The sequence below is a fragment of the Aedes aegypti genome, chromosome 1, assembly GCF_002204515.2.
Source record: "Aedes aegypti strain LVP_AGWG chromosome 1, AaegL5.0 Primary Assembly, whole genome shotgun sequence".
Classification (NCBI taxonomy): domain Eukaryota; kingdom Metazoa; phylum Arthropoda; class Insecta; order Diptera; family Culicidae; genus Aedes; species Aedes aegypti.
In genome coordinates this window covers 160750201-160762355 of record NC_035107.1, presented here as the reverse complement: position 1 = coordinate 160762355, position 12155 = coordinate 160750201, and the positions used below count along the sequence as shown (strand labels likewise).

Genomic DNA, 12155 nt, shown 5'->3' with positions numbered 1-12155 from the left:
GTAAGTTATTGCTCAATAACATTTAGTAACGATTTAAGATGACACATTTTTATAGATAATCCTGGAAGCCATTCTACCTTGCTATATGCAGCAGATTCAGTCGCCTAGTTATGTGCCACTGGAGGGAAAATGTGAAAGAGATATTATCCTACAGTTGGCTGTTGCTATTCGCACCATGGTACACAACTGCGAGGGACTTTCAAAGTAAGATCGTTGTGTAATTGTTCATCCGCTGTAACACTTACTATATTCTTTTCTAGGAGCTACAACGGTCCGTTTCGCAACAGCCCGGAGCACAAAGGATCCAGCCAGAGGAACTGTTCCCGAGGACCACCTTGCTCGCCTGGTCTAGATTTTGAGGAAGATTCACACTCCAAGTATGTCAGTGATGTAGGTAGAACCAAGATCCTGAACGAGTCCGTCGAAGATTCGGAAACCATTAGAGCCGAATACCGTAGACCACGCGATGTTTTACTGTCCGTAGTGGGTGAATTCATAACACGATCAACCACTCGGTTGAATGAACTTTCGCGAAAGCAAGGAGATAGTAAACCAGTGGAACTACTAGATGTGAAGTGTCACGTGCGATTGGCAGAAATTGCTCATTCGCTGCTCAAAGTTTCTCCGTACGATCCGGAGTCGATGGCTTGTCGAGGACTACAGCGTTACATGCTGTGTATCTTTCCAAGAGCCGAATGGGCCGACGATCATGGAATGAAGCCAACCTTGGTAACTATACTACGTCGGCTAGATAAGGTATTTTTGAAGATATCCAAGAAAACTTCTGTTAGGGTAAGTGCTATTTCACTCTATATAGCTACTAGTTGAACTAATACGTTTGCTGTGTTCACATGTTTCAGCGCAATACTGATTGGGAGGCGGCTGCCGGTTTACTTAAAGGAGTATACGAGTCTATCGTTCGCTATCCACATGTTCTACAATGGCGTGAAATGAAATCACTTCTGACAACCATTCAAAATCTTATCGTGAATGAACCTGGAAATTTTCCCGAAGGAGTTTCGAGTGCCGGAGCAGCTCTGATGTCCAAGAGTCCTCCTCCATTCTTTTGTTCGCAGGTCGTTCGTTTAGTTGCACTTCAGGTGGTTAGCCCTGTGGATTCTATATCGCTTGGGTTAGAACAAATTTGTGGAGGAAATGCTGAATTTCCTACTCAAGAAAAGGCTGAAGCATTTTTGATGCATCTTCTAATGCCTCTATGTCTCAAAGTGTGTAGTGGTCGCAGTATTTCCGATATCGGTGAACTCAAACAGTCAGACATTTCTTTTTTGGTAACGGCAGTTCTGAATGCTATGAGCCCCGTAGCTGGCCGAACTGCTCAGATTGGTGCACAAAGTAACCGTACTGGGGCCGACATCCGTGCTGGTTCCCTGACCTTTACGGGAAGTCGTGATGCCAAGCGTCCAGCCAAAATATCTAACTCACTGTATCAGGCTACATTTTTGGCACTGCGTGTTTTGTGCATTTGCTTCGAATCCAGACTTTCCCATGAATGGCCCCGTATTGTACGGGTGATGCGGGACTTGGGACGTCGCAACGAGGCTGCTCCGGAACTATGGAGCTTTTTGGAGTTCGTTGTTACTCAGAGGACTCCTCTGTATATTGTTCTGATGCCTTTCATATTACACAAGGTAAAAATTAGACATGAGATAAAAACCTTTAAAAATGCAATGAAAATCCTATTTCCAGATCTCGCAACCGCCTATCGGGGACCATGAGCGTCATATGCAATTTTTGATTAGAGAACGGATGAGAGGTATGGCGGCCCCAGGGGGAGTAAAATCCAGAGGTGCCATATTATTGGAATTAGCCAGGGAAATCAGAGATCTACGTGAAGAACTGGAAGAAAAACGTTACGGTAATTTGAAAGACAACGAACAAAAAAATCGACTATTGACATTTTTTATAATTTCCACATTTACAGATCGAGATCCAGTGCCACAAGAAGCACCACGTCGAGAAACTTCCAACGTACCTATTCCTCAAGAGCTACCGAAACACCAGCAACGGCCGTCACTAATTTCTATGTTTACTGGAGGACCACAAGCTCCAAGCTTTTCATCATTTCAACAAGATTCTCGGAGTGGAACCGGAGTATGTACCCCAAGTGATACATTATCTCAACAAACATTACATGCACCCAGAGGTGAATCGCTATCAAGCTCCACTACCACAACCAACAAAGACATAATGATGGCTGACAATCAGAGCGGCGACGGAATCACTCTAACCCCAGTAAACGTTCCTGAAGGATCAGTAATACGCCAGGTTCCCATATCGAGCATTTTATCAGAGGGCGGAGCTCCCTTGCTTTCTCATTCAATATCTATGCAACCATCAAGTAAAGTTCAGCCTCCAAAACTCCGATTTGTCTCTTCGGTTGAGTTCAAAACATCTTCGGGTGAAACTTCTACAACGCCTCTTTCGCCGGATAGTTTGGCAGATGAAAGCTCTGGAGATAATCAGAAACACCGTTTACAACGCTCCCGAGCTCAAAGCCGCAAGACATTCCGCTGTCGCCGAGGAACAACGCGCGGTAACAATCATGGAACGGAACCACATCAACCGCCGCCGGTGTCATCTGTAGTGGGCAGTCACGTGCCACATACCGTTCCAACGGAACCATCTGAAGTCATTAATAAAAACATCACCGCAGTAGGGGATCTCTCCTGGGATTCCGTATCGCAAACGTCATCCACTTCAGGATACCGCGATAATTATAGTCTGCAAACAGGCTTACTTTCACCGGATGGCTCATTAACCGGAACCGCCCTTGGTGGCCGTTCGTCCTCGCAGCATTCGTTGTTGATGTTGTTTGAGACGCAGGATGAAGATACGTTGATTTAAAAAGTTTTATATGCATATTATAACTGTTGAATATGCTTTTAAACAAATTTTAACGCAGATTTTAACCCCATTAACCGCTAGTCGTTATTGTAGTGCAAACCAGAATTGCGGCTATAAAGAAATTACCCTTTCAGTGATGTTCTTGGTGCGAGTCGGTTTATAGGTAGTCTAAGCTAAGGCTATCTTCAGGAGAGTTACAAGTCGTGGAATGTTCAAAATAATATAACTTACTATACGATTTGAAATCCTGCTGAAGACGCTTTAAGATTGTAAATGTATATTTCGGTCAAAAATAAGATAGCTTCCTCCCTAACTATCAGAGAGAAAAAATGTTCTAACGTCCAAATGCTTGATCCCAATTGTAACTAATATAGCACGCGGCAATGCTTTAGAGCTCCTCATTTGCTTTTGTTTGGTGCAATCAATGAATCGTATCTCGAGGGATACCGTGAACGTACCATATTTGACGCGGGTCCAAACTTGACGCATTTTCTAATTATTTTTATTATAAATTAATTCTAGTTCAGAATAGCATTCAAAAATTTATTCCTTAATCTTCATTTACATGTTATTGTAAGATATCAATCAAAAAAAGTTTATTTTTGATTAATAATAGGCAAAAAATAAAAATTATTTGAAAATTCATCCGACAAGTGCGTCAATTTTTTTCATTCCTTAGTGAATGTGCTAAATATTATTAATCAATTTTCATGAAAATATTGTGTTGTTTTACAGCAATATCATCAACAACAATCAGTAATATTCTTTTATTCATAAATTGACGTCGATTTTTTTCTATTTTTAAGGTTTAAGACACATTTTTGTATGAAAATCTTGTGCGTCAAATTAGGCACACAATGTTCCTAATTATTTGCTATTTTGTTCAGCATGTTTTGTTGAATCGATAATAGCAAAAGAAATATTTATGGTGATTGCAATTAAAAAAATCCGTCCGCAGAACAACCCAATGCTTTATGTAATCACATGTAAAGGGTCATCCATAGATTACGTAACGTTTTTAGGAAGAGGAGGAGGTTCAGGGAAATGCAACGATTCATACAAAATATTCGCACTTTTCATAAAATAAATGTGGCCAAGGTTGAGAGGGGTTGATAATTGAACAATTTATCGCGGTTTATGGACGTCCCCTAATGTTTCAAGGAAGCTTCAATAAATGCGTCAGAAGGTGAGGTGTAGGTTCAATGGTTTGTTTCGTATTATTTATACAATAGGGGGTGTCCATGAGATACGAGTCACCAAAAAATACCATTTTCTAGAAAAACCCCGGCTATCCGCCCTACGTCACACTTTTTATATGGAGCCTTCAAAAAACTTATATGATTCGTCACATCGTGCAGAACACCTCCTACCCCCTAATAACATGAAGTACTTTATGGATGACCCCATATATGGTTCTCGATCTATTTCGAAGACCATACTGCCGTTAGTTCTACGCATATTTGTCCCGCGGTCCATAAGGGTGACATAGAACATGGGACAAGTAGGCGTAGTTCACGTGTAATAAGTAACGAAGATTCTTAAACGGATATTTTTGGAACCGGTTGTTTTCGTTCTAGTTTTTGACCAATTTTTCCTTATTTTAGAAACTATCTTCCCCGTTCCAGCGCAACGTAGTTTTCAAAACTTTCCCTTGCCTGATATCGCGACGAAAATGCATTAAACTAAACAATAATGCTTAACTATGGATTGAACTCAATCGCCGGTGTTATTTTCTACACTAACTAAACGCATAGCAAAAGTACTACCGGATAACGTCATTCAAAACTTTCTCCAAAGGTTCTTCTAACTTTTATGTCCACTCTAAAGCGCTTTTTTCAATTAATTGAACTATTGAATACTGAAACTCTTGTATATTTTGAACTTAAGCAATTATTTGTAAGTGCGTCAAATAAGGAACATAGTGCGTCAAATTAGGCACATTGAAGAATTGATGCGTCAATTAAGGAACCTAATGTGTTCCACAAAAAGTCAATTAAACATGAATAAAAAAACGTTTAATATTTTTTTACTGATTTTTCCCTAATTCTATAATAGTTGAGCTAGCATATGTTCAATTTTCAACAAAATCGGAAAGATTTAGACGATTTGACAAGTGTTTGAATTTAGAATTTTCTTAACCGCGTCAAATATGGTACGTCCACGGTATTCGTTTACCCGAGAGATGCTATTTTATGTTTGCTTTGAGAATGGTGAAAATCCTTTTTTCTTTATGTGTATAGATCTCCACTCAGAACCTTTTTTATCCTTAACCTTGAACTGTTTCGCAATAGAATATCACTGAATTTCCGATACATGTAATCATTTACAGAATTAAAGATACTTAAACTAGCACGCATGTAATAGATATAGTCGTTGAACGCTTTTAATGTGTGATACGAAGAAATGATGCCATTTAAGTTAACACCGAAAGAAACACGTTTTAACAGCAATTACAATGAACAATTATTTTAAGATACATTGTTTTAAACTGAAACATCAGCGTTTACAACCATTTTCTCAACAATCTTATGAGTGTAAAAGTATGCGCACAAGCACTAAACAATTGTGTTGAACAGCGATCGAAACGAAGCAGTATTGATTATATTAAGAACACAACCAACTCTTCAAAAGTTGCCAAATGAACAAACAATCTAACCGATTTTACCACGGACTATAATTTGTTTAACCCACGTAAACGATAGGAACCAATCCCACACGAGAGAACATATATTTTGATTGAATATTTATTTTGGATTAGTATGATTTGTTATTTTTGTATGAGATTATAAGGGAGTTGAAAATGACAGACTTCGTGGAGATTTTTAAGGGCAAGTATTTAGAAACCAATGAAATATATAGTTAACCGTTATGACGATACAACATTGTTGTGAACTTTGTTTAGTAGTTTTGTATTAATACACAATAATGATGTGGTGGGTAGGAATGTTGAATATTTTAATACAAAAATCACATGTGAGACAAATACTAGAGCCGCAGTGTCAAAGATAAGATGGTAGACAACAATAAGTAGATACACGCAAAAAGCACTGAATCTCAATGTTAACAAAATGCCAAACACTTCATCCACATTGCTAACGTTTAGAGTCCAAAATGGTACAACAAGCATAGGCCAAACTAGAAACTAAAAGGGAAAATCATTGAAGTGCACACGATACAGCAAAAGTCGCTGTAAGGTCTTTGAGAAGATAGTATTCCTATAATGATTCTGTTATACGATTTTTGCTTGTTGCCTGGGCAATAATAAACTACGAGAGAATTATTATTTATCCTTATTTAAGTGGCTTTTCACCCATGACGATTTCGAGAGGACTCAGCCGGGAAATATACTAATTTCCATGATTAATTGAATTTAAATTGCAGGTTTAATTTTGAATTCACATTACTCTTATTTACTGAAATTTTAACAACTATTAATAGATACGTAATATGTATTTTTTCTTAAATTCAGGTGGCTTAATTCGAATAAGTTATTATCGCTGGTGTAGCAATCGAGGGATACAGAAAAAGGGTAAAGAAGTACTTGAGCACCTTTCTAATTCAATTTGGCATGTTTTTTCACCCGAATTGTCTGAAACATTAACAGTAGGAGGTATAGGAAGCTACAGTAGGAAGTTTTCATCGTCCTTCTTCGTACTGTATGACAAAATCTAATTGACAAAAAAAAAACAAAAAAATAATTGGTATCTTCTTAAAAAAATAGGAGAAAGAAGAAAATAAAAGTGAACCACTGCTCTAGGTGATGTAAAAAAGACAACAGTACCACGAACAAAGATCAAAGATCTCGTCTATCATTCGACAAACTGTGTCCATTTGCTTCATCTCATTTGATTTCAATTAGATGAATTAGTATGCAATTGGGCCATTTGGAAAGTGAACATACCTTTAGGCTTTAAAACAATTTTAGGCTGCGAATTCCAATATAGGAGCATAAACCTATCAGTAAATGAGAACAAATATTTGGCTCTGTATCATTCAACAAATGTTTGACATTGCAGAGATTCTGTCAGAGTTGATGTTTACCCGTTAAGGTGCAAGAGAAAATGGCACAAATGTCAAAACTGAAAAAGCAGTTTTCTCCTTTTAAAACAACAATTGCATGAAAATAAAAACACACAGCCTTTTTATTTGGAAAATAAAAGAGCTGTGTGTTTTTATTTTCTTCGATTTGTCTATTTAAAAAGAGAAAACTGCTTTTTCAGTTTTGACTTTTGCACCATTTTTACTTGGGCCTTAATTCAATCTCAGTCAAATGTTTGCTCATTTGTTTGGCAAAGCGTGTACTGATAGCTCAAAATTGGGGTACGTTATTAATAGATTTTCATTGATTTTAATATTCGATTTGATTGAATGAGTCAAAATTCGATCTGAAATATCTCGGTGAAAATATATTTGATATATTGGTGAAAACGAGTTAGCTTGCATAATTTTTTCACTGTTGCATTTGTCCAGGAGTACAAGGTGTTCCTGCGTAGAAAAAGCGTAGGAAAGTCTTCGGAATAGTTAAAAACAGAAGAAAACGAATCTGTCATTTTATGGGAGATTGCATGCTATTTCACGGTGTGCCAGACACCGTTATTAACGCAAAAAATGTCAAAGAATTTGGCAACCACCATTTGAAAGATATAGTATTCAAGCATCTTCTTCGTGAATTTGAAAATATTTTAACGAGGGAATCGAAAGTTATCGTGAGTTTAAGGTTTTGAGCTATTTTGGAAGGGATTTTTACATACTTCACAATTATCCCAACCAGTGCATCATTATTAATTTGTAAATTAGCCAAGTAACCATCAAATTTGCACTAAACATTCAAAACATATGATATCTAAGCATCTTCTCTGGAAATTTGAGATAATTTCTTCGAGAAAATAAGAAGTTACAGTGATTTGCATATTTACCATTATTTCTATGAAGTTTAAATAAGAGCTGATTTATATGGCTTTGATACTTGCTTTGCTATATTTAAGTATATAAATTACAAATAAAAATAAAATGTTTCTAGGAATGACACTCGGTTTTCAGAAGATATAGTAGTCAAGCATCTTCGCAGTTTGTTTGATAAAACTTCATCAAAAGACAAATAAACTGGAGTACTTTAATGTTTTGGATTTGTCTTTAAGATTTGTTTTTCTAAAATAATGTTCGCAACACGCATTTTATCATTGCGACACAAATTAACTTAACAGATTTGTATTGAACATGTATCTTTAATTCAAGAAAGGCAGTGCTTCGTTACAGCATAAGCAAATAAGCAAATGTGTTCATTTGTAAAAATTTTGTTTCATTTTCGGCGTTTTGCTAGGTTTCGTTATGGCCCAAATAAATTGGTGAACTTGAACAATTTGAAAGTGGTTTCTTGTTGCACAGTCGAGGATGGATTATCAACTGGTGAGATCTTTTTATGCTACTGTTTTAACTGGGTTAAATATGATTGTTCAGAATTTATTTGGACAACGAAGGCGTCACGTTTATATATTTGTTCAGATAATAGTACGTAGTCGGTTATTGTCAAAATAAAGTTTGTTTCATGTTTTTCAAATATTTAAATTCAACAAGTCTCATATTCGGTTTAGTTTTACATAATAACATAAGATCCTTGAAGTGTTAGATTCTATAAATATCGACTTTTCCTTTATATACTGATAGATTACGTTTTAGATTGATGTTCCATGATTCGCATCATGCAAAATCATTGAGTGGTTCATCATCAAAGGTGTCGTCATATTGAGTCTTCATTCAAGTTTTGTACATATGAAAGAATTACTTTTTATTTTGTTTCATTTATTATTTTGGTGAGTTGTGTTTGATCCTTCGACCTTGACGCTTGTTCCTGCGGGGGCGGGTGATTGGGGCAGGATCAAACATGTCGCGTGTTGTTCGCGTAGTGAAATGAAACAGTACCGCGAATCGTTAGCAGTGTTTGATCTATTGATCGCGACGCTTGCTCCTGCGTGGGCGAGTGATGAACACATGTTCGGCGTACAATGCGATTATCGAATTATTTCGCGATACCGATTAGGCGTGATTATATCATGGATTGCATCACCAACCATTGGTGACTCCCAGATCTTTACCTTATCCCATTAACCCAATATCCTATCCATGACAACTGTGGAGATGCAAAGGTATACTTGGTCTCTAGTAACAACGGTTGTCTAACTAATATTCCTTCCCTTGCCTGATGACCGTAAGGACGTGGCCGGCGTTATTGACTTTTAATATTTCAGCTCTCGATTTGTGATTTCTTCAATAGAATGGTAAACTAATCCCAAGCCCCATTGTGCAACTTCGATTGTTCTGGTCAATCACGGAGTAGCAACTACGAATTGTACGGTCATCTATGCTCATGCTCATGTTTTATTTATTATTTTGTTGACTTCATTAAGTTTTAGTGAAGGTGTAACCAGTGAATATGATGCGATGATTTCTAGGACTCTTGTAACTCAGCGTTTTGTTTACCAAGACGATTCCTGTAATATAACCACTTTCCATTTTCCAAACTCTCCATGATTTCTCGAGGAAGTGTAGAGGACCCCAACGGCTTCCTCAGAGATAGCAACACGGAATACATTTATTCCACAACTCAAATTGACCTGTATTCGGAAGCAGCCGGCGCCGATATTGCTTAATACATGGAATGAGAATTCCATTACTTACACACTGAGGGTGGTGCAACAAATCCTAAGTAGCATCCGTTGATTTCTTGTGCATGTATAGTTGCTCTTGTAATAACAAAGAAGCAACAGCGGGCGGTCAATCACGCTCTTTAATCACATCGATGAACATATTGACAAGTATTTGTTGGATTTAATAATGGTAAAAACAATGAACGTGCTAATAAAAAATATTCAAAATTTGCTTTTCCAAAACTTCAAAATGCTTTAGTTATGTTGTCTTTTGATACAATTTTCTCAGATTAACTGTGAAGATACTAGTCAACTAGTGTGTGTAGTCAACTATATCTTTTGAATGCCGAGTGTCAGTCCTATAGACATTTTTATTTGTAAATTATGTACATTAATATTACAAAGCCATAAAAATAGGCTTATACATAAACTCCATAGACATAATAGTAAAAATACAAATCACTGAAACTTCTGATTTTTTCGAAGAAATTATCTAAAATTTTCAGAAAAGATGCTTAGATATCATTTGTTTTGAATGCTTAATGCAAAGCTGATGGTTACTCGGCTAGTTTACAAATTAATAATGATGCACTGGTGGGGATAATTATGTAAGTATGTAAAAATCCCCCTGAAAACCTTCAAATTACGATTACTTTTGATTCCCTCGTTAAAATATTTTCAAATTTACGGAGAATATGCTTGATTACTATATCTTTCGAATGGTGGGTGCCAAATTCTTGGACATTTTTTTTGCGTTAATAACGGTTTCTGGCACACCGTGATTTTGCTGCTTGATGGCAAGACGAATGGCAGTACAGAGCAGTGTTTTCTATCACTACACGTTTAAGAATTAAGATGAAATCTGTTCTCTATGGGTCAGTTTTTATACATTTATAGATAAGCAAAAATTAAACAAATTTTTAATAAATCTTCAACATTGGTAAGCGTACCTACTATTCAAAACCGTGTGCACATATTTGATAAAATATTTCAAGCCTACTAGAGATTTCCAACAATTAACTTAGACAAGCATGGCTCATTATCGCCTAGAACGATTCAATTTATACCAACAATAATAAACTCTTTGACGGACATACGGCATGCAAATTTCAAGATTCTCAGTTAAATTTTTAAATCAGAAATATTTATGTTGTTACACCAATGGTAATAACTTACACTTCCGTGCAAAAGTTTGGGTTCACCCCCTAAAAAACATACAAAAGTCGAGTCTAGTACACGACACTGAAGACGGCAGTTGGGTTGAAAAACGCGTATCTGTCAAAGGATACAAACTTTAGTGGAGTACTAACTTCGGTTTTTTCATCTACTCATACAAAAGTGTTTTGTCCATATCTCGGTAATTGAAACTTTCTATAGCGCATTCGAAAGGCAATAAGTTATTTTTACTCCGTAGGTATTTTTCCATAAACATTTTTTTAATTTTTTATACTAAATTTTTACTTAAAGGTAATTTTCTCAGCATTGGATCGACCAAAATATTCATTTTATGTGTCATTAGGATCGTAATCTAATATTCTTTGAGGAGTATTCACGATTTTTTTTTTTCGGAAAAACCTGGAAACTATTCAAAATCAAAGATACAGTCAACGACTATAAGATAACGATTCTAATGACACATAAATTTAAAATTTTGGTCGATCCAATGCTGGAGAAATTAACTAAGTGTGTTTTTTTTTTTGAAAAATGTCAAAATTTAAAGTAAAAATTTAGTAGGTAGGCATACAAAATTTAAAAATATATTTTTGCGAAAATATCTAAGAAGTAAGCATAACTCATTGCCTTTCGAATGCGTCATAGAGTGTTTCAGTTAGAAGGGTAATCACAGAGATATGGACAACACACTTTTTTATGTTTTTTAAGGCGTGAACCCAAACTTTTGCTCGGGAGTGTATAGTTGATTTTAATTAGGTATTTGCAATCGAGTGTATGATTTCAAAAAACAGTCGTAGAGATAGATAAAAAAATATTAATGGGTAGGAAATGCATTTTAAATTAATGCAAAATCAAACAAAACAAGAACTGCAAGTCCTTAAAATAAAAACCTCCAAACATTTTTCGGATAGGTCCACAAGTACACAATTCATTATTTTTCAATTTTCGTGCAAGAATATCTTCTATCGAAACCACTTTTATGTCGGTAAAGCAGAATTCTCGAAATAAACAAAAAGGTGTAACGCATAGTAACACATGATGAATAAATTTCATTTGGCTGCGTACCATTTGCTGGTTAGGGTAAAACAGTCAATGTTGGACTGTCGCACTGTCTATTATAGGAATTTGTAACAAAATTGGATATCTTTTCGACATCAATTAAGAGCACAGGCAACAAGCAACCAAACGGACATTATGACGAATAACAAGTTACAACCTATAACACAATAATAATCCCTAGCATAACATCATAATAGTCTGAATTCAATGTGATAGAGCAGAACATAATAACTGTTGTTGATGTTTGTTACGTTATGCACAATAGCGAGTATAATCCAATGAGTATCAGTATTTGTTTGTGTGGGTGTTCTTAAGTATTACAGAGGTGACGCTTTCCTGTACACGGGAAAAAAATCTGTGGTAAAAATAACTATTTTAGCTGACTACGCCCATTCTTGAAACTACCATGGAAAT

The 12155-nt window shown here is 36.2% G+C and overlaps 1 protein-coding gene across 2 annotated transcripts in view; it reads left to right on the top strand.

Annotated features, from left to right (window-relative positions):
• The window catches only part of LOC5580226 (protein unc-80 homolog), a 123016-nt gene extending 119838 nt beyond the window's left edge, over positions 1 to 3178 (top strand). For both annotated transcript variants that reach the window (XM_021852541.1, XM_021852543.1), the window contains 5 exons: positions 56 to 204; positions 261 to 792; positions 861 to 1649; positions 1708 to 1876; positions 1943 to 3178. In XM_021852541.1, the coding sequence (XP_021708233.1) occupies positions 56 to 204; positions 261 to 792; positions 861 to 1649; positions 1708 to 1876; positions 1943 to 2865 (2562 nt within the window). In that variant the 3' untranslated portion in view covers positions 2866 to 3178. The remainder of the gene's footprint in view (positions 1 to 55; positions 205 to 260; positions 793 to 860; positions 1650 to 1707; positions 1877 to 1942) is intronic.
• The last annotated feature ends 8977 nt before the right edge of the window (positions 3179 to 12155 follow it).